The sequence below is a fragment of the Dromaius novaehollandiae genome, chromosome 13 (assembly GCF_036370855.1).
Source record: "Dromaius novaehollandiae isolate bDroNov1 chromosome 13, bDroNov1.hap1, whole genome shotgun sequence".
Classification (NCBI taxonomy): Eukaryota; Metazoa; Chordata; class Aves; order Casuariiformes; family Dromaiidae; genus Dromaius; species Dromaius novaehollandiae.
Window position 1 is genome coordinate 25,014,219 of NC_088110.1, and position 22,947 is coordinate 25,037,165.

Consider the following 22,947-nt stretch of genomic DNA (forward strand, 5'->3'; position numbering starts at 1 on the left):
TTTCCTGGTGTTTTTTCCTGTTATCATGAAACTGATAAGCAAAAACAATGGGGGAAAGAAAAGAATATCACATGGGGCATTTCTGCTGATTTAAAGAAAACTGGGGGGGGGGGGGGTTCACATTCAGCATCAAGACTGTAGCATATGGGCTAGTTCAGCTGAATTTGCAGCTAACTCTTACTTTCCAAGCAGCACAAAGCAGTTGGCTGGCAAAGCTGACTTTCACCAGCACAAACTTCAGGTTTCTCTTCTGCTGTCTGCGTGGCTGCCACCGAGGCATGAACACGCAACGGGTTCTTCCTCCTTCATCGGCTGCTTTCTGTTTGCTGCTGTTCATCACTGCTGCGAGATGACCTTCCTGACGAGGAGGCCCCGTCTCCTCTTGGGGAAGCTCAGAGAAGCGACTTCCCTTGGGATCGCCCCTCTGCGGAGAGGGCTCGGGGTGTCCGTATGGTCTTGTGAGCAATGGGGGAGAGCGGCTATTGAGAAAGAGTGCAAATACTTGTGAAGTTCTCAGGAAAAAGAAGCTTACTCTTCAGTGTGTTTCAGGAGACACTTCATGAAAAGGCATTAATGGAAAACTTTATAAACTTTTAGACAGATTATTCATTGCGTCAAATGTATTTAAGATGTATTTCCCTGACAATTTTTGTATAGCTAGATTATGCCTGAACTGAGATCCCTAAGCATATTTTTAAGTCTAATATAGTGCTAAAATTCTTTTAGAATCAGTTGTAATTTAATATTAACTAATAGATTTAGCTTGTCAAATCTAGTGATGTAATTTTGGGCAGGGTACAGTGCCTACATTTGATATATGTGTGTGTGTGTGTGTCTGTATTAAAAAATCTCTTCTTTAAAACAACTCGGTCCTGGTGGTGAGGTCAGATCAGACATTCCCTTAAAGGTGATGATAACAGAGTGCAGGTCCTGGAAGGAGAAGCTGTTGGGCACCACGCAGATGATTCCAGGCTCTCTCTGGTAGCCGAATGCTGCATTAGTGGCAGAGAACCCCAGGAGCACCTCACAGAACTGCGTGGGTGAATAGATGGAAGATGAGCATCAGTGTAATTAAGTTTAAGGTAATGCAGCTAAAGAAAACCCAAACGTGGCCTAGGCAGTGCCCAACTCGGACCTGGCAGTTGCACCACGGACAGATTCGGAGGCATTGCCGACGTCTCCGGAGCCACCGGCTCCGTGCACCAGGGCAGCCGGAGAAGCAGCAACGTGCCACGCGCTGCCGGGGGCCCGGGGCGAGGCAGCGGCACTCGTTTGGCTGTGCATGAAACCCCGGTGCAGCCACATCTCAAGCAGGGTGTGCGGGTCTGGTCTCCACGTCTCAGAAAGGATGTAGGGAAGGTCCCGGGAAGGGCTGCTGATGCAACCAAGGGGGCTTTTCAGTTTGCGGGGAGCGGGGCGGAGGGGTAGGGCTGAGATTTACAAACTCACGAAGGTGGCTGACAAGCTGAACGTCCTTGTCCAAATAGTGAGTGAAATATTAATGAGCTGTTGTGTTTCAAACGGCACCGCATGAGCAATACAGAATTTAGAAGAGTTCCTCCAGTCTGATCGTGCCGGTCTGTGGCACCTTCCAGTGAAGGTGTAGTTCCCTTCTTGTGGGTCACTGCACCATGAGGTTAAAGCAGTACCACCACCGGTCTTGGAGGTCCCCATATGTGGGGCAGGCCATGTACTGCTTTAAATCAGCTCCTGTAATGCTCGTGGGGCAGCCGCAGTCTGGAGTCCCTTCCCGGGAGGCTGTGCAGACTCAGGACTTCACTCTCCGGTTCAGTTTGTAGCTGATCCCCTGATGCGGGTGGTAAGCAGAACTGGTTTTACTTTGTGATCCTGTGTTAAAATGAGAACAAGGGTTTCTCATCTGAGATCCTGTTCCCCGTATCATACCTAAAGCACCAGCTTTTTCTTGATGCATATGAATGCTCCTGATTAAGCTAGAGGCAGATTAAAGAAATTTTCCGATATTACTGATTTGTCCCTGGTGATGGTTCCTTGGTTGCTTTTACTCTGATTTGCAGTCTTGCCTTTTCTGTATCCTCCTAGGAGGGAGAGACCTTTTGAGGATGGTTTATGTACATCATGGCTGGGACCCAGAGCCTGTGTGTGCTCTATCTTTAGTCTGCAACATGATCTTAAGGAGACAAAGCAGCCTTGTACTTTCACAGCTGTAGGTGTTTAGTTTGGATCTACTGGCATTTCCACCCAAGGTTCTTCTGCAGAGTTTGACAGTCCTGCACTTCCAGTTCTTTGAAATTCTCTAAGTGAAATGCTGTTGGCCGACACATCGGGGCAGGAGGAGGGAGTTACCTAAGTGCGGTTGTGAATCACTTCTCCCCTGCTCCTGGAGTGCTGTGGTGTGTGCGTGAGCCCTTACTTCATCTCACCGCTTCCCTTACCAAAGTCCTTTGACACCCCTTATGCTCTTAAGAAACGTTAGAATTGGACTCGCTGATGGGATTTATTGCACAAACTTATCTGAGAGCAAAAGCTATTAAAATTATTTTTCCTCCTAAGCCTTGTGTTGCTGTTGCTGTGCATTGCTAAATATCTCGTGCAGTACACAAAAATAGCTGCATTTCAGTGCTGGAGAGGTGATACCTCTGTGTGCTAGGCATGAACTTTAATGTGGTTTTGTTGCCTTTCTCAGTTTTGTGATATTGAAATAATGCTAATTACATATTTCATTTTCAAGGTATTTTATATGATTCCTGTTGGATTCTCCCAACCACTCGGGGAACTTGTAGTCTTTAGAGGAAGTCTGCCGAAGCGGAGCACTTGAGTGGTTTTACTGAGGCGCTGAACCCGGGACTAGGGTTTTGGGAGCCTGTGTGTCTTAGGCCCGGAGTACAGTCCCCTCCACACTGAGGTTGGCTGGGCTCTAGAGACCAAATAATTTCAAATCTGAAAGCTCCCAGTGAAAGATATATGTGTGGGCTTTTATTTCGGAGATAGTAGCAATTCATATTGCTCCTTCCTGAAATTCACAGGGTACTTTATCAGCAGCTGTTTCCTCTTCCTTCATCACTCTAGACGTTTCTTTGTGATTATCCCCGCAGAATAGCATCCGGGTCCCGACTGGCGCTGGCGCGTAGAATGAGCCCTTGCTCCGAGTGCAGCTCGTCTGCTGGGGCCTGGCACGTGCTGACCCACGTCCCCTGCGTGCGCGCTCCCCGGCGCCGCTGCCGTCCGCCCTCCGCGTGGGTTGCCAGGGAACCAGCCTCTCCGTCTCCGTCTCCGTCTCCTTTGGACGAAGCCCCAGCCAGTGCCGCAGGGCTTGCGGCTAGCGTGGGCGAAAGGCAGAGCACAGAGGGGCAAGTGGACTGCTCTGACCCCGGGCCCTGCTCTCCTCATGCACCTTAAATTCTTTCTTGGGCTTAAACTGCTTAGAGATGAAGACCGACAGTTGGGAAAGGGGCAGCGGGTATCTGAGGCCGTCCTTTTTATTTCAGGTTGAGTTTCCTGTTTGCATAGCGCTAAGACAGTTGTACCAACAGTGCACATAAATCTGTTGAAATCCAAAGGCTGTGCTCTGTCTCCGTACAGTCCTGCCCTCTCCTATTTCTGTGGTAGTGGAAAGCAGCTTTTTTAAGCTGCACTGCACTGCCCTTCTGATAAGGAGGATGCCTTGTGTGGGTGTCAGTTCGTGATGAAGGGATAAAAAGCAGAAAATCTGCAGCTGGAGTAGAGCGTTGACCTTTTCCCCTGCAGGGCTTGGAGGAGTCTGCTCCCAGGATGCAAGCCTGAGCCCAGGCCTAGCCTCTCTTAAAGCTTCTCGGGCCTGGTTTGCACTTTCCATACTAGAGTAAGGTGGGGTTAGTTGGGGGGGGGGATTGCACCTGACAGTTGCGTTAGCTCAGAGCCCGTTCTGGATGGAGTAGAGCAGCAGAACCAGCCTGCTCATAGGTTACAAACTGTTCAGAGAACATGTATGTAATGCACAAGCCAAGCAGTTCTGCTGCTGTGTATCGTTAAGGGTCACTGCCGTGTCCTTTCGGGTGGAGACCGGGCCTCGGGACACGTGGTAGGAACCGTTCCTGTTGACGGGCTGAAGAAATCTTCCACTTAAGCTTGGGAGGGGCCGCGGTTAGGCGGCTTCTCGTCTCAGACGATACTTGGTGCCTTTCCTTACGGAGCAGTTGCTCAGTGATGTGCGGTGTAAAGCAATTCCCTGAATTATATTAGTGTCCGTTCAGTTCATAGAAGTCCTGACAACCCTCTCAAACACAGAAAATATCAGACTTAATTCAGCCCTTTGTGTGTAGGCATTATGATGGTTTTTAATTATGATTATTTTCATACATATTTTTCCAAGAGGTTTCTTGCCTCATTCTGTGAATGAGTAATTATTCAGTTTCTTTTTATCTTCCTCTTTCATTACATTGCCCCAGGCTTTGTCTAATACAATCCAAAGTGTTCACTGAATGAAGAATTATTTATTTTCTCATAGGCATTTCTGTGATACTCTGTGTTCTGTTTGTGTGTTTCACAGACATTTAATGAACTTGCCTATACAACGCTTGTCTGAAATCAGATGATGCACTTTTCCTTGTTTTATGAGTATACTGAAGTGCAAGATTTCATCAGAAGTTGTAATTTTGGATGTCCAGCTCCATGCTCAGCTCTGCACTCTACACCTCTGAAGGAGGACTGGTCCACCGGCAGGGTCGTTTTGCTTTGTTTTGTTTTGATCTCACTTTACTAGTTTTAGTTTCATCTTCAGCTCTGAACTCTTGGAACATCATACATGTCCTCTTTCCACTTCCCTTCTGTGCTGTGCTAGTTCAGCACCGTGCGTCCTTAGACCATCTCAGCTCCGCCACCACTGCTGTCCAGCCCTCCTTTTGCTGTAGTGCATCTTCATGTGCCCGAGAGTGCAGATAGTCTTTTGTCTTTGTCCAGGGCTATCCTATATCCTGAGCTGGTGCTGTGAGCCCAGCACGTTCAGGGGTGTTGGGTAAAGAGAAGGTCAGATGCTCTGTGGGAGGCCGGAGAGGTTCGTTATGGTCCTGATGACTTGCTTGCTGAGGAGGTACCACGATGCTCTGTAGCAGCTGGAGTTTTGGAAGGTTGATGGCTTCATGCCTAGGCGTAGGTGCTGCTGTGTTGCAGGGAGCTGTGGTGAAGGTAGTGAGAGCGTTCGGATCTCATTGCTAAGGCTGCGTGGAGTCTTCTAGTTGATTGGGAATAGTGGGAAGTGTTTCTCTGAGGACTGTTGAAGAAGTATGAGCTCGGTCTGTTGTTCCTAAATGCGTCTTTGTTGGCCTCTGCGAGGGGAGGGTGTCATCCATCTGCGATATTGATATTCTTCGATTTATGGAGAGGATTAAAAAATTGTCTTGTGTATTTTTGTTGTTATTGTATGGTTATCTGTTGGGATTCACTGTGGTACGTTGCTGTAGGAAGTTATAAAGAAGCTATATGAAAACAAGGAAATCTTCAGTCTATCATAACGCTTGTAACTTCTCCAGAGATAGATGAAACAATAAATACTGAGCGAGGGAAGTTAATCTGTGCCTGTAGTATTTTATTAAATAACGTGAACTCGGTGTGGTTTTCTGTGGCTGGTTCAATTTCCCATATGGTTTTTGGAGCATTATTACAATGGTCCCTCGTTGTGCGCATGTCCGTAGGAGCTTGTAAACACTGTCATTCGATTAGAGGCAGTAGTGTATTCCCTTCCTCCGCAGCTCCGGAGCGCCAAGGGAGGGTCGGCTCTTCCATGGCACCCGTCAGACCTGTAGCACAGTTTTGGCTGCTATCGTTCGGGTGCCCGTGCCTGGAGCTGGCGATGCTGGAAGCACCATCAGGTGCCAGCGCGAGGCCTCAGACTGGGGAAGCAGGGGCCGTTCCTTCTCAGCTCGGCTTCAGCATTTCCAGCTGCCTCCGACCCAGCCGCAATTCCCCGTGACTTGTGGGATGCACCGGGGAGAACCGTGCTCGTGGGTCCGAGCCTTGGTATCTGGCGTGCCAGGACCCAGGAGCAGCTCGTCATCAGAGCCACGTCCCTTCTCATGGCCCCTCCTCGTGCCTAAAATGGTAGATAATGTCCTAAAGAGAGGAGTGCTCTCTGAGCTGTGCTGTGTGCTGTGTAAAAATGAGAAGGCTTTCGACACGGGGTAGCACAGTTTTATCTGTGGTGGAGCAGGGAGCTGCTCTTAACAGAAAAGGCAATGAGGGCAGAGTATTGCACCTGCCTCAAGAAGGATTTGGGAAACCTAATGTAGGAGCTGGAACTTTTCCACAAGAGTAACACGTGGGCTCTTATTCACTTATTCTGGAATTCTGTTTTATAGTAACTTACACTGTTCAGGTTACAGAATTAATAAACAGAGAAAACACATCTGACTTGAGAGTCCACTGTTTCCATTGTTTACTGAATGACTGAGCGTACCTGGACCAGACAGCACCAAAGCGACAGCCGCCTGCCTGCTGCAGAGGTTCTGGACCTCACCAGGACCTTGAAGTTGCAAGTACATTTAAAGCAAAAGTTCCATTTTTTCAAAGCACATTATTTCTGTTTCTAGAAAGTAATGGTTTCTCTTCCAAAAGAGTTGATTTGGAGAAACAAAGAACACTGTTTTAATTTAAATTTGTATCCTGTTAAAACAGTGTGTGCGTGCTGGGAGAGGGTTTCAGATACTTGTTTTAACTCTGAGCCAGCTTTAACATCACAACACCGAGTGTGTTCCGAGCGTGGCTGCGTTTCTGTAGCGTGCTTTTGATATACGCGGAGCCTCCTTGGAGCTCTCTCAGAGAGTAACACGTGGATCATTTCCATTGCTGTTGGAGGCAATGATATGTCCCCTGTACGGATAGCCCTAGTGTTGTTCTGTATTACAGAAAGCCTTTTTCAGTCACTCAGAAGCCGTATAATTACAGTAAGGACAACAGCTTTTTATTCTGCTGTCTTTTCAGGGTCCCACAGCCCTTTTTATTATATAATTTGCCTTTTTATCCAGTGCTGCTTCATATCCACAAACTGCTTCAGTTCATGTAAGTGTTCACAGCTTCACAACTTACACTGAACTCATTATTTTAAAGTATACATACAAAATATATTAAAAAAGAAAAACTCTTGAGCAGTAGTGTCTTTGAGCCCAAGCCTGCTTTTGGCTACTGTCTTGCCTTGATGTTCAAGCTGTTCTTTTCCTGTTTCTGTCCAACCCCCGGAAGATTAAGGCTCTCCGAATTCCTCGACTCTCGGCTGTCCCGAGGTTGGGAAAAGGGCTGACAAAAAATTTTGGCGTGGCAAAAATTTTGTTGCTGTTTTTATAACCTCATCCTGTTGCTGCCCATACAACGCTTTCCAAGCACTGCTTTTAAAAACAAAGTACAGCTTTTTTGTCGTATATCCCCAGAGGTGACAGCCTCCCTGGAAAATACAAATTGACAAAACTGTATGTTTTTCTGAGGAGCAAAATGTCATTGATTTAGATTTTTGGTTAACTTACAAACCTGTAAAAGAACCCCGCCATCGTTAAGCTACTGAACTGCTGTGTGGGGATGGCTGTGTAAAGCTCGGCTCCTGTTCGACGTACCTCATTTATAGGAGTAGAACAGATTTCTTGTGACGTTTACTGGGTTCATGTTTGTCGGATGTGCACAGCTGAACTGTGTGCTGCAGTCTGAAAATCTGTGTGAATTAATGTCAATGTAAGTATAAACCAGAAATAAAATCCCGGTCTTGCTTTCTGTTACCTTGATTGGAGGGTTCTGGTAAGTGCGCTTCTCCAATTTATTCATAATTTATTCATAATTTACGCATGCGCTTCTTTTAGTTTTGTATGACTCATTTTCCCTTTTAAAGTGATAATTCATGTAGAATTTTCTTCTCCATAAGCAGCGTTGCTGCCTCACGTTCCTGAACTCCTAAGCCATGAAGGAGTTTTCGTAAGGGTTAAAAAGGTAGTGTAATGGGGCTGCTGTACGCCCGCTTCTGCAAGGTGGAGCGTGAGACAGCAAGAGGAATCTGTTGGTAACGGAGAGAGAAGTAACAGTAAATCACTGCAAACGGCAAGGCTCCGTCATGAGCCCTGTGGTGGGAGCTTGGGAGGCCACGACAGGCATGACCAGAGCAGGAACCTGAGATTTGAGGGCAGCACTTCCTAGAAGAGCTGATAGGAGATGTTCTGTCAACTGCACTTTGTTTTTATCGCTATAATTAGCAAGATCGATACACGCACTCCCGCAGTCATCTCCTCGTACAGCAGTGCTTGTGCCTGCGGAGAGCTGCGGAGAGCTGTGAAGATCTCGGGGATCAGGAAAATTCTTGAAAGCTGCAATAGTCTGAGTTGATCTGTCACGACTGCAGCTCGTGTAATGAAATAGCGTGAGAAAGGGAAGATCCACAATTGTAAGAACGATCCCAGGTGCAGCAAGACCTTTTCTCTGCGCTCCCTGTCCTGGCTGGTAAGCGCTCTGCTCTGAGCACAGTCCCTAGCTGTGCGAAGGGCTGTCTGCGTGCTACCACAGAAAAAATAACTTGGATGGAGAATTGCATCTTTGACTGTTGCCTTAGCTCCATTCACATCTGCCGCCCTCCGAGAGATTTGCAGTCGATGTATCGTAGTACTTTCTGCTGTCTGTTGATGTCTCTGCTGTGGTGGGAGTGGATGGCAGACGCAGCTGGGCAAGCAAAGGGTTTACTGGTGGACTTCGTTCTTCCTCGAGTAGCCGGGAGGAAGCTCAGTGATGCTTTTGTATTTTTAATGGTCACACACAGTTTTTCAGCTTCTGGGATCTCCTCTAAGGAATGATTAATTAGTACTTTCAGGTCTGCTGTACAATTAAAAGGGTGGGGAGGGGGCGAACACAAGTTAAACCTATCTTGGCTCTTGTTTTCGGTTAATCTGTATGTCCTGCCTACCCAGGGGACTGTGCACATGTGGGGATGCTGCTCATCACAGCCTGCATAAGCAATGTCCTCATTAAGAGCTGATATGCTTAGCAAGGCCCTGTGAAGAAGTTAGCTGCCAAAGAGGAGCAAAAGCTGGGGCTGTTGCCTCCCTCTGGGCTTTAGCCCCTCCTCATTAAGCTGGTCCGGGCTATTGATTGGGAGCTTGTGTTTGGAAGAGTCTTACTTACTCCATGCATTATCTTGACAGATTGATCAGACCTGATTGAGAACCTCTTAAAGGAACGAACAGCTGTAATGGGAAAGTTGGACTCTGTCATCCGTTAGGATGATTCTAGGAGCGAGAAGAACGAGGCTGACATCTTGGAGCAATTGTATTTACAATTAACATGGCTGAAAACGATTGCCTCTATTGATCCCCCCTTCCTGCAATTACAGCCCCATTGTTTACATTCCAGCACTTCGGTTATAAAAAGGAAATTCAATAATTATTGCATTATTTAAAGTTAAAGTGCCACAGAGTTTGCTGGCTACGCTTGCTGGTTGATTTAACGTTCAGTAAAATCCATGCTGAGCTCTCCATCTTTAGGCTGAGCAATATTTGGCTTTTAATGAGACTTAAAGGGCTGGTGGAGCAAACCCAGTTTGCTGGGTGGATTTTTGGGTCGTTTGTGGGGGAACCCAAAAGCATTTCAGGGCAGCAAGTAGCAGCCTCGCGGTCACCAGAGCGAGCGTCTACAACCCAGTTGTCGTCCGTCGCGTTGGGTCCCGTTGGCCATCTCTTGTCCCTTGCTTCCTCTGATAGCATTGCTGAACATCTGGTTCCCTGCAGTGCTTCAGTGAAGCCGGTCTGTGCTTCAGGAGTGAAGAGGTGCGAGGGGAATCAGCTGCCGCGCAGGGCTGCTGCCAATTTTATTTGCTGCATGCATTATGACTGACCTTTCTCTGGAGCAGGACAGCTCTCCGGTCAGCTGCGGTCTGCACGGCCGCTGGGCTCCTGCGGAGCGTCACGTGTTGTTGCTTCTCTTCTGCTCGGCAGCATCGCGCCGGTGGGGCTGGCGGCGTGACGGCGGTCCCAGGGCTCTGCAAGCCGCCCTGCCCTGCCCTTACCTGCTGCTGCCTGCGCCGGGGGGGCTCTCGACGGCGGCAGCCCCATCCTGGTCCTGGGGGCACCCAGCTCCGTGCAGCGCGGGGGGCAAGGGAAATGACGGTTCGGCAGCGGTTGTTAGTTGGGGCTTTTAGTGTTATTCTTAAAGGCTTACTGCATGATTCAGAGACTTTCATCAAGTGTCTCAGCCCGTTTAGCAGGAAAGATTACTACATTTCTAGCCTTTGGAAAAGAAGTATCAGAAAGGAAAAAGTGAATTGAATAACTAATTTGTTGTTCCTCGTTGTCGTCTTGTGTTGTTGTTTTTAAGGGCTTGGGTGATACTGAGGAAACTGCAGCTAGAGGTGGGAGGGCGAATGGAGCTGACTGTGAGGCCATTCAAGTCACACAAGCTAAATGCAAGAACTTGTGGTCGTGTAGGTCTGCACTTGATAGCGTTTGCAAATTGTATGGAGAGAGTCGTCATGCGAGGACCTGGGGAGGCTGTAGGGAGGGGAGGGTTTCGTAATGCTGCTACTTCGCTAGCCGTAAACAATTGCAAGACGTTGGCAGGCTACGAGGGAGCATAAGTTCATCTTTTGAACCTGCTGCAAGGAGAATAAATTTTTTCTGCTCCTCTCGGAACATCTGGGCAGGCCCACGCAGCGGCGGGGCGCGAGGGGCGGTCGCGAGCACACCAGGCCTTCGGGCACGTCGCCAGCTCGTGTTCTCGCTGCGTGCGGCGTCTCCCCGGCTTCTCGGTCCTCTTCAGGAAATTCCAGCAGGGCCTGCAGGTGTGAAAGGAGAGCAAGACGGATGAGCCGGCCCTGACTTTTATGGAGTACTTGGAACAGAGCAGGATCAGACAGCTGCTTCCACATGACTTTCATTAAAAATTCAGATTCCTGTCTTCTAGGACTGCGTGATTTATCTGGTGCAGCAGATCAGAGGCACATGGGGGCCAAGAGCTGCTTATGAGGTTTCTGAGATCTACCACAGGGTCTGGTCCCTTTCCACGGTGACCTGCAGCCTCCCCTTGAGCTCCGGAGTGAGTTTAGCTGCTTGCCTAACTCTCCTGAAGCACATCGCCATAGGTGCATTTGTAACCCGGGAAATGCAGTTTGTGCTGGCATATGAAACGTTTCCTACCAAACCTGTTGCTAATTACCCATATCTGACTTTACTCTGAGGACGAATTATGGCTGGGCATCCTTCCTTCCTTCCTCGAGGATATGCCGTAGCCCAGCATTGCTTATATGGCTGGCATGTCTCCAGCACCTTTTCTGAACGTGGGAGTATATGTTGGTGTTGGCTTTGACAATACAGTGTGCAGTTTTATGTCTCACCTCATCCCTGCTGTGCTCCGCTGTTTCTGTATACCTCCATGGCCATAGGGGATTTGCCAGAGGTCCAGCTGGCTCAGGATCTCGTCTCTGATGCTGACCAGCGGCAGATGCTCACAGGTAGGATTAAGAACAGTGCATGGACACGGTGGTACTCCCTTTCGTGGCTTTTGCAACCTTCCAGCTTCCAGAAGTTTTTTGGCTCCATCTCTCTAAGCCACATCTGTTAATTATTTTAAATCACTATTAATTTTACCTATTTTAACAGAACATGTCATTCTGAGTTCAGTGTTATTAAGAGTGCTATATGTGGAAAATATATTATTCGATCATTAATACAGTTTCTCCAAAGATATTCTAGACTGAAAAACTAGTGTTTCTTAAAGAAGCTCTTGGTAGTTCAGTGGCCTGTGGTTTTGTGGAAGGATTGTGCTGTAATGTAAGAGCCAGCTAGAAAAGGTGACATTAAAAGTGGTTTGAAAGAGATTTCTCCAGACTCTTTATCAATTAATTATCCATACCACCATACACACATTAGTGAGTTATCAGAGAGGGCAAGTAAAAAGGGCATTGGTATAAACACAGGGTGGTAGAAGTGCTTTGATTGTCCTACTTAGTGCTCTTGCCTGAATTTCAGATTCAGTGGTTTAAAATCCAACTCACTGTTGAGGTTGGTGGTTCTGTTAGTCAGCTGTCGGTGAAGAACGGAATTTTTGTTGTTGTTGTTGTTGTTGCTTTTCTATTTGCTGCATAGAGTTCATGAAAGACTATTTCATCCACCTTGGTGTTGGGCCCTCAGGAACATCTCATCTGCTTTTTCCACCTGCAGATACCCTGATATTAGCAGGAAAATCTTTGCCCAAAGAGGGGAGCTGGAGAGCACCGGTTGCTTTTTTAAGGACAATAAAGGGATTTTTTTTTCCCGTCTACTTTTTGTAATAATCTTGAGGTCTGTAGAAGAGGAGGACCATACTCCAGCCTGCAGTGAGTCTTTTTACAGGCTTTACATTTTTTCTGTACTATAGGTAATTTTCAAAGATGGAGATGGGACCTCACAGCTTGCAGACCAGGGCTTGTGAGGTTGTCACCCTTGTCACGTTGGTTCTTCTTGAGCAGATTCTGGGCCCTCAAAAGGGGCGACAGTATCCAAGGTGAAGTTAAGACTGCACAGAAATTGTGTGGTTTATTTCTAATGAATAATAAACATTAAAAGCACAAGATAATTCAAAGTGATTGTTTCATCTCCCCAGTGAACTAGGGTTATGCTTCAGATACGTCGGATATCCCCCAGAACAGTATCTGACCCACTAAAAATAGCAAATAGGTTTTGGAAAAAAACTGTGTCCCTTCTGGCAACAGCACTGTAAGATGCATAGTCTGTTAATGCTACCATAGGAATCAGGCTGTTTTCACAGTAGCTCTAATAAACTTAGTACAGAAGAGGTTTCAAGCATAGATCAAACTTCTTTTTAAATCTAAAATAAAATATGTAAAAAAAAAAATTAGAAATTAGGTTAAATGGTGAGCATTACCTACAAAAACACATGCAGTGGTATTCAGCAGGAGGCCTTAATACTTGTGTTACAGCGGTTATGTGATCCTTAGTTCTGGTTAAAACAATCGCATCTAAAAGGAACTTGCAGTCTAGATGTATGGCATGGGAGAGAGAGGGACTGCCTGCAATCAGACACAATAATACAGCTGTTATATTGCATTCTGTGATTATTGCAAAATACTGTGGATGAGGCAGCGTTAGACTGGGAAAAGATAGATAATAAAATAAACAAAGTTCAGGGGTGCACGGAGGATGGAGGAGGAGAGAAGGCGAAATAGAGTGTAACGTCATTCCTTAGTTTGTTTGAAAATCAGATTTCCATAGCCGTGTGCTGTGAACGTTTATTATGCTGTTATGCCTTAGAAGAAACTGGATTCGGACCGTCTGAGCGTGCTGACGTCCTGCAGCCGAGAAGCGGCGGGGAGGCTGCGCGGTGCTTTCTGAGTGGGTCTGCAGAGCCGGTCTGGCGGAGCAAAGCTTCCGGGCCGAGCTGGGGCTGCCGCAGCGCCGCGGCTGAGCACCGCTCGCTCCGGGGCTGCCGCTCGCTCCCCGCCGCGCCCTCCCCAGCCCTGACTTCCAACGCCGGCGGCTCGCAGGCTGCCGTCAGCGATGCCCCTCCTGAAGTGCAGCAGTCGGGATCGCTGCGTGATGGTAGCTCCTCACGTTTGTTTTTCGGCACAGTAGATTCATTCATTGTCCCGTTTTGATGCGGTTTTGCCTGCGGGAGCCCATCCGCTCTGCTCGCCCTTTTGGCTCTCTCACCAAGCAGAAGTTTTTAGAAGGGGCAGAATCAAAGCGGATATTCGCTGAGGAGACAAAATAAGCAAAAACTGGAGTTTGCTTCATAACTGATCAGGGACTGATATTCCACAGAGCAAGTTCTGCGGTAACAGTCCGGGGGGAGGGAGTAGTACAGAGATAACAGCAAATAAATAAAATGAGGTATTTGAGCAATATCCTCCTTCACTAATGACTCTCTTACGGAGCGAGAGGGTAGCTTTGCACAGAGATCTGCGCATTTCCCGAATGGAAGATGGGCTGGATTTGGGTTGATTTGCGTGTAGGAATAGGCGTTGTGAGCAGCACGATGCTGTGCTGTGGTTGGAGTGTGTACAGTAACGGGCCTGGCTCTCCTGGGAAGCTTTACCCGTGAGCCTTATGGTTTCTATCAGAATGTTCTTCTGTCTGTTTCTGATTTAAAGTGGAGCTTTGACTAAACCTGATCAATATTTTGCATTCCATGCGTGAAGAACCAGATGTTAGAAGTTTCCTATTGCTGAAAGGGAGGGGGAGCGGACACCCCCCTCGGACCTGCAGAAATCGATGTCCTCTGACAGAAGTTGGTTGGTTTTCCTAGGAACAATATATTCTGTTGATTTTTCAAGTTGATTTCTCTTTTAATGAGGTTCTAGTTTAATGTTTTGAATTTGTGTTTTGTCTGATATGGACAAATTCTCGTAAGAGGAAGGTTTAACAGTATGATGGACAGTAACTACACTTATTTGTCCAGCGTTTCATCGCTTTCAGTAACTCGCAGCTTTTTCTTGTCTTATCCTTCCCTTCTCCTTTCCTCTGTTGAAAGAGTGAAGTAAATTCACGCTGCTGAGCGTGCCGTGCCGTGCCGCCGCTGCGGTGCCCTCGCAGGCGCTGGCACGCGATTTTGGCTGCCCCCGCGTTGCAGCGGGTGAGAGCGGCCCCGGCGCGGGGGCTTTCTGAACGGAACAGCGCTGGAGAGGGGCACGCGAAGAACAGAACACGAGACCTGTTTATGAAACTGTTTAGAACAAACGTTCTCCTAAAATCCCCTTTTAAATCAGAGCAGTGCAGACAATACCTCTGGTTCCCGGAGGGACCGTGTGCCTAGTGCTTCCTTGAACCCGTGACCAGATCTTTGCTGTAATTGCTCCCGAGGGCTTTGCTGTGCCTCTCGCAGAGGAGCCACTCCTGAGCCCGTTCACACTTTCTGAGCTCAGATTCTGTGTTGGTTGTAGACCCCGGGGCAATAGCCTCAAAATGCAGAAAGGTAAGGGGCAGTGGGGCAGATTTTTCTGGAGAAATCTGATCTAAACAGAGTGCAGTAAGGCTGGTTAAACTGGGCTGTGCAAGCCAGTCGCACAGCTTTTGCGACTGGTTTACCAGCCTTAAGCTTTTTATGTTTTAGGCCATTTCTCCTTTCTGGCTCTGGAATAAGGTAATGCATGCAAACAATAGAAATAGGAAGAAAAAGAAAAAGTTCTTCTGAGAGAAAACAGCAAAAAATCTTTTGAGGGCACCAGTGGGATTAGTGCCCTAGTGGATTCTTCAAATATTACAGTGAATTTAATTAAATACATTGTGATCCCCAAAGAGGCTGGTCTAATTAGCCAGATCTAGAATACATTTATTCTCTTCCCTTACTCTTCCAATCAGAAGTCTCAGCATCAGCTCCTATCCTATTTTTAATCATTCCTGCACTCAGAGGGATCTCCTTTTTCCATGTTAGCTAAGCACACAGAGCTGGGTAAGATGTGTCTTTAATCTTCTCTTAGCTGTAACTGAGATAATTCACATAAGGATTTATATCAGAAGGTCCTGGCTGCACGTAGACAATATTTGATTGACAAACCTTGAGTGCATGTCCAAATTACCTTACTTATGTGCCTTGAGTGGACTGTATGATAAGAAAAGTTTCATGAGATGACACAAAAGATGAAAGGAAGGTCTTGAGGTTGGATGGTAAGAGCTGATATGGACTATTGCTTAGCTATAGTATAGGTATGTGGTAGAAAAACCAAATGGCCTTCACTAAGGAATCTTTCATGTCATTTGACTTCAGTTTTGGTAACTGTTTTTCTTCAGCTTGTGCTAAGTCCTTACTGTGGGAACCTGCAATGTTACTGTGCAATCTAAGGGAGCAGCCCTGATGCTACCCAAATTAAACAGAGCGCAGCGGAGCAGCGACTCCCAACGTAGCTGCAAGCAAATTCTTCCCTGTGGTCTTAAGAAGTAATTGCCTCATCTTTGGGATCACTGACACAAAATAGTTAATCATTTTCCTAGTGGCATTGGCCTCTGTGCCAGGCGATTGATAGGTTTCATCAAATAATCAAGGATAATACTCTTGGATTAGCTATATTGGCTGTGATAGTGCTGTTTCAGGGGGTGACAAGTCTTTTTTTTCCAAGTTCTAACATCTTTAAGTGATCTCCAGCTGTGTGCTTACCACTGGCTTTTCAGTTTAGATTGCTGTCACAACCATCTTCCAGGCCAGATTGCTGGTTCCTTCCAGTTCCAGGGGAGTAAAACTCAATGCCAAGGAGCTGAGCACTGAATGATGCACCCTCAGATGCTCTGCTTCCATAAGCAGTTTCCAGGACCTCTCGATCTAAGGGGTTCTTTGTGTTCTGGGATTGCTTTTGTTTTATTCTTCATAGTTTTCAATGACATTTTATCAAATGTAATCTGTTTGACATGAAGTTGGATAAGCTTGATATGAAAGAGTTAGCAATGCATAGGTCATGAACAGTTGTTAATGTTGGATCTGGTATTTTCTTTCACTGAAGATGATGATGATCTTGCCTATCTTGATTGTTGGTTCTGCACTGATTTTGGTATGCGCTATGTTTTTCTTACTTTCTAGGCAGGAAAGTGTGTGGTAACTTGAGAATAAAGAGGCTTGATCTTACGTTTCTTCTTCAAAAGGGTTTTTGTTTTGTTTTGCTTTTACCTAATTTCCGGGTAGCTTTTAGCAATTTGCAGTGGGCTAACCCAAAAAGATGGGAGATGATACAGGAAATTCATGTCTCTCTGCTTTGTTCTTCACAGCACCTTCAGCATCATGAGAGTGGGGTTGAGGGTGAAAGCTGCTATTATCACTGTGTCCTCTGTAACTACTCCACCAAGGCCAAGCTGAACCTTATCCAGCACGTGCGCTCCATGAAACATCAACGGAGTGAGAGCCTACGCAAGCTGCAACGCCTCCAGAAGGGTCTCCCTGAGGAAGAGGAGGACTTGGGACAGATCTTCACCATCCGGAAGTGTCCAGCTGCTGATGCTGGTGAGTAGTGCATCTCTTACGTGAACAGAGCTGGTCTCTTGGCTTGTGTGCATCCCCGTGCTTGACTAGCAGCCGTCAGACCGTGCACGGAGTTTCTTGGCGAGCTCAGTGAACGTTTCTCCAAGGTCACGGTGGCAGTGAACACGCACCGTCCCAGAGGGGACAGTGGCTCTTACAGTGTTTCTGCTTCTCCATGATGTTTTACTGTAGGAAAACCTTATAGTTTTGAAAGGATGTGTTGATTGGTGTTGTATGGTTTGTGACTTCTCATAAAAGCAAAATGAATAGAGAGTAGAAATCGTCTGTGCCCTTTTGTGATGTACAAAATAATCTTGAAAAGTCTTTGTTTATGTTTGTCTTTTACTTTAGAAACTTTTTTCCCCCGTACCTCTGCCAGGATTATGACACTGCAGATACTGAGAATGTAGAAACTGAGTAGCTGAGAGAAAAGGATTTGCAGACCATTTAAAAAATGTGTAGTTAGCTTTTTAATTAGAACTCTCGACAAATCACTGAAAGGAAATCTCAGTTCAAAAATATTTCCCTGATACAAATGGCTTGAAATAATTCCTGTTGAGCTTGTTGACTGCAAACTGACTCAACTTGACAGCAAGCAAGATGCTAAAAACTTCTTTATCATATTTTATTTCAGTGTTTTAAAAATAAAAGTATGACTCTTCCGAATGCAAAAGAGGGTGAAAGAAAACAAAAGAAAATCCCGATCTGTTTTGCAGGTCGCTTTGACCTGAGATTTTTCACTTTAAATATTATTTCAGTCCGTTGTTGGGAGAGGCTGAGCAGACACGCCTCGCGCTCACTGCTGGGCGGTCAGATTTCAGTTTTCGGTGTAATCGTCGTCTTACGCATAAAAAGGTCTGCTTCGAATAGCCCGATCGCTCCCCTTTTTTCCTGTGATGTTTAAACTCCCAGTGTTGTAAAATGCTGCTGTTATTTCGCTGGCTGTCGTTATTCTTCTGTTGGTTTGGGTGTCAGCAGCGTGCACAAGGAATGCACACCTAGGCTTAAATTCACTCTTCCGACACGTTTGCGTGGCGTTGGTTTTGGAATTTGTGGATTTTCCTGTGGGACACGTGCAAGCGCCCGGCCCTTGGGAGGACGGCGAGGTGGTGTCGCAGGACCGCGCTCGCCCCTTACGCCGTGCGATGCTGCGGGCGATGCTCGCCGCTCGCTCTCTGCGCTTCCTCCCGCCGTATCGTACAGCGCTGATCCTGCCGTGTCTTGTGTTTTTAGGTTTTGGGAGGGGGCTGAGGGTTGGGCAGGCTTTCCTCATTGTTTCTTGATGGGAAGTCTCTTGTGATAGCTGGTAACATGAAAAAAATCTTCCCTGTGTTTCAGAGACCCGAGTCTGATCTATGACATTTCTCTTTCAATGGTCCCAGAGGAACAGTGACTTTTTGGCTGGTTTGCTGCATTACAAGTGCAGTGGTTTGTTTCGATGCCTGATTGTACTCTCTGGTAGTCATCAGTGCGGGTTATTTCTCCCTTTCTAGTTAATTATTTTCCTTTTGAATTACTTTTCCCTAAAAATAAAACATCTTTTTTCCCCCCCCCCACAAAGTGAATCCCCTTTTGTTATCACTAATCTTTCTGGGGTCCCTTAAAACATTTTAGACCTCACAGCATCTCCTGCCTTTTTACCTTCTGCAGAACTTCTTTGCTGCGAGGGTGGTCGGACCCTGGAGCAGGTTGTCCAGCGAGGTTGCGGAGTCCCCGTCTGGGAGTATTTAAAACCCGCCAGGACATGGCCCTGGCCATGGGTCTTCTCTCCCTCAAAAACCGCTACCGATTCTTCTTCTCCTGCAAACCTTTGTGGCCTTATTGGAAATGCTGGAAGATCCTTTAGCACTTTCTTCTTTCTCTAACTTCATCCAGTTTGTACCACTATACTCATCTCCAACTTCACATAAAATTGCTGGTTACAGGAAAAAACATGTAGCTTAGCCCTTTCACTGTAGCTTTTTGTTAAATCAGACTGTGTGGACCAAGCAAGTAGAGCCTGGGTTGTTCTTCCCACTGTCATCTTCTTTTGTTTTGTGACAGAGGACAGGTGCCAGGGTTAAATGTTTTTTTGCCTGTGTGTACTTACTTGTTGGTGTAAGTGAGCATGTAGGAAAAAGCATTGCTGTCTCTGGGGTGGAGTGTAGATAGTTGCTTGTATAGATGCATCTCAATCTGTTGGAAGAGAGTGTCTGATCATACCTTAATTAGTCCTCTAACAATCTACAAAGGTCAGTGCCAATTGCCTGTTCATTTACATTTGTAATTGTGATGGTTCTTGATTGCACATTAGTTGCAACTCATTCCCTCCCACCCCTTAGAAAACACATGCAGCAGTCTCAGCAACAGCCTTGTAGACACAAGGACCTTTGTGTCTTTACTTGTGCCAGCAACACAGCCTTCACTGAAACTTTTGTGTCTTTTATGGAAAAGAGCTTTGGAAGCTATGCTCCACTTCCAGTAAAGGGATGAAGTCATTGGCAGGGAAATTATATGGACATCAGGCAAGAAAACCAATCTTCTTGAGCTGGATAATTAAAGACAATTAAACTTTTCTGCTTGCTCTGGGAAGTGTGCTAATTATGCAGCAGACAGGGAGGTGGGCCCAGACTGGACATTCAGCTGTTTTGTTGATCAGAAAGAATACAGCTTTAGTGGTGGGGGTTTACTTTCCTCTGTTGGATATTTATGGACATCCATTGCTGTAGTATCTGGGCTGTTGCCACTGCATATGTCAGCCCTCCTGCAGAAGCTTCTGTATTATGTTACCCATAAGCTAATTGATTTTTAATGATGAGGGGTTAGCAAAAATAAATAACAAAAGGTTCTAAAGATGTAGGGGTGGATGCACTTATGACTGATTAGATAGTGATAGAAATAAAAGAATAAAAGAACCTGCACCAAATTTTTGTTCTGGCTTTGCAAGTGTTTCCTTCCAGAAGGCATCAAGTACAAGCAGCCCATTTTGTAACTCACCTGAGACGACTGTGCTCGGAGTCGCCAGCCCGGGGTGGAACCGCTGGCTTTACTTCTAGCGTTTGTTTCACAGCGGCGCACGCAGCCCGATGCTCGGTTGTTATGTCCCTCTGTACATGCAATCCATATGAGACGTGAATTTGTTACAGCCCCAGCTGCTGAGCCTGCTTCTCTTTAGGCAAGTGCTGTTCGTAATTAGCCGGTTTCCTCCTTTACATATTGCTTCTGCCTTTTCCTGGTCTTCATCTCCGTCTGCTCTCTTTCCATAGCTGTGCTCCTGTGGAAGGAGCAGAGTGGGTTTTGCTCGCTCTTTCCACAGTACAGAAGTCTGTCACATGCCTGCGTTCCTCATCTCCCAGCAGATCGGGGGCTTCCCTGTCCCAGGCCTGTTTCTTCATGCAGCTGCTCTTGAAGTCAGGACGAAGTCCTACCGCTTGCAGTAAGTTTGACCTGAGCAGAAGTTCCTCAGGTGGAAACACTTCGTGCTTGGGCTCAGCAGAAGTATAATTAGATCCAGATGGGTCAGGTGGAACTGAGGCAAGAGGAGAACTTGAGATTTTGTGATGCCCAGGAGTTTCATTTTGACCTTGTTCTCATATGAGCCCAGAATTTCTTGACGTGTTTGAAGAGAAACACAGATTTTTCTTAGATTTAAATGCAGAACATAATACTGAATTGCTGAAGAGTCATGTTTATGTAAGCGTGCTCTGCAGTCCTCCCGTGGCTAGCATGGTGGGCTGCGTGCAGTTGGAGAAGACGGTTCCTGCTCTGAGGCACCAGCAGCTGAAACGAGCACCCTGCACTGTCCAGTGAAGAAACAGTGCAGCATGGACAACGGTACACACCTCTCTCTTTTTTCTTTTCTGTTTTCAAGGCAATGCTGCTGCTTTAATTCGAGTACCGCAATGTGTACATAATCTGTGTGACTGTTGAGAATGCTTAAAGAAATGTGGCAAGTTAGCCCCAAAAAGTCAGATTTTATGATCTTTAAAGGTGAGCTGGAGACCATTCCAGAGCATTGCAGGAGGAATGAGATGACTTGTGGAAAAGCCATATAGTATTTAATGGGAAACGCTGACCATCTCTAGACTCTGTTAGTCATCCTATAGACTATTTTACACAGGTTTATATCTTTACTGTGAAAACCTGTAGGAAGGTTAAAAAATAAATTAAAAGAATATCTTCTGTTCAGTGGGGCTTTAGATTTTTTTTCTCTAGCACCATTTATTTCTAGAGAACCTCTTTGTCCTTTTGGAGATGGGAGTCTTTCCCTAAGACTGCCCTAAGCCAGCCAGAGATGCCATTTGTAGATTTTGAAAACTTATTTTCCTGGACTTGTACGGCAAGGGGATGCCGCCGTCTGCATTCCGTTGCAGAGAACCGATCCCCTATGGTGGACATACTGTTTCAGCAATTTTGCTAATCTCTGCCAAATCCTAGCAGCCATCTTCCTCCGACACACAAAGTCATTGTTATGGGCCCTTGCATGTGAAGAATGAGGGCAGGCTCTCTGGAAGAAGTTGCTGAACTAAGCCAAGAGCAGTCAAAAGAACCTTTGTTTGGACAGGAAAAGGGCTGGAACACAGTGTCAGCAAGAGAATTACTAGCTGTGCGTCTTTCCCTGTCTGTCCTGGTCTTGCTGGAGCATCCATGCTGCTCCTTCTGTCAGCAAACAGCCAGGGACCTGCCATTCTCCTCGCTCCGCTCAGGTTGATTACGATTATTGAGATTAATACCTTTACTGTAGAGCTCTGTTCTGGTAACCTCTTGAAAGCTGTTTTGTTCCCGGAGCTCCCTGGGAGGAGGGGATACCCTGTCACTCCCTCGTTTCCCCCCTCCTCTGCCCCTGAACAGAGGCAGATGCACTATCCAGCCACATGTTGCTTCTATTTCAGTGTTTGACTTTCTGAAGGGCTTCAAACTGTAGGCTGAAATCAGGATGTGAATTTTTAATGAAACCAAGCGTGTAAACAAAACTGCAGTGTAGTTAACGCTGTTGCCAGATGAGAAAAACCCCGTGTGGTTTAAAGTAGTAGTTACCAAACTCAGCTTAGTTTTGCCCGTGGTGGTTGCAGACAGCTGGGTGCTCATATGGTGTTTGCACCTCTGCTTTAATTCCAAGTCATACGAAACGATTTGCTAACGTTCCTCTTTCTTAAAAGCAGCTTCTGTAGCTGCAGAAGGAAAGTAGCGGCATCGCCGTCAGGAGAGAGGTGATAGCAAATGGGAACAGGAGCGAGCGCCCGCGTGAGTCGGAGCAGATTTGTTCATGAAACGCTCAGGATGTGGTTTGCAGTATGAAAAGGTTTTCTCTTAGGCAAAGAGTTCGTATTTAGCAGAAGGGTGGCTTGATGTCAGCCACATTTGTCAGCTTAAATTTGTGACTTGGAAGTCCCGCAAAGCGTGTTATCGTTGTCTTTGAGGCCTGTGGCACTGCTCTCTGAATTCCCCTCTCCTGTCCAAGCTCTCCAGATTCTCCCTTTATTTGGTGGCCCTGCCTTGGACTTGGAAGTTGTGATCAGCCAGCCTGTAAAAGGAAGGGGAATAAAAGATGGAGAGGGGAAGGGGATTTTCCACAGACGCACTCTGTGAGGGGAGCCATCCTGTTATTTTCCCACCTTGAAGAGTGGCAACCATGCAAGACATTTCTCATTCACAATCATCAAGCGTGAGGAGTAATTATTAATGTAATTTATTACAACAGGGATGAGACACACTCCAAAGGAGTGGATTTTACATGATTGCAGGCTCTGTACTTCCACTGAAACTTTCAGACTTTCTAAATGGAAATTGGTAGTGCAGAATGAAATTTCTCCCTGCTTGAAATAGCTCAAATTTATCAAGATCTAACATCCTGTACTTGGTCTCAATTAAAAGAAATGTGGTCATTGCTAATAGTGGAGAAACATGCATGTTGCTCTCCTACATCTGATAGAGGTAATGGAGGGTTTCAGGATGGAATAATCAGTTGGGTTTTATAAGCCTCTCTCCGCTTTTCCCTGGGATATAACTACATGCAGCAATTAGAAATTTCTCGAACGAGGTTACTTGTATAGTGTC

The 22,947-nt window shown here is 46.4% G+C and overlaps 1 protein-coding gene across 1 annotated transcript in view; it reads left to right on the top strand.

The window, feature by feature from the left end:
* The window catches only part of ZFHX3 (zinc finger homeobox 3), a 735,572-nt gene that overhangs the window by 631,650 nt on the left and 80,975 nt on the right, over positions 1-22,947 (top strand). Inside the window, exon 12 of the mRNA XM_064519879.1 lies at positions 16,662-16,893. Coding sequence (XP_064375949.1) covers positions 16,662-16,893 — 232 coding nt within the window. The remainder of the gene's footprint in view (positions 1-16,661; positions 16,894-22,947) is intronic.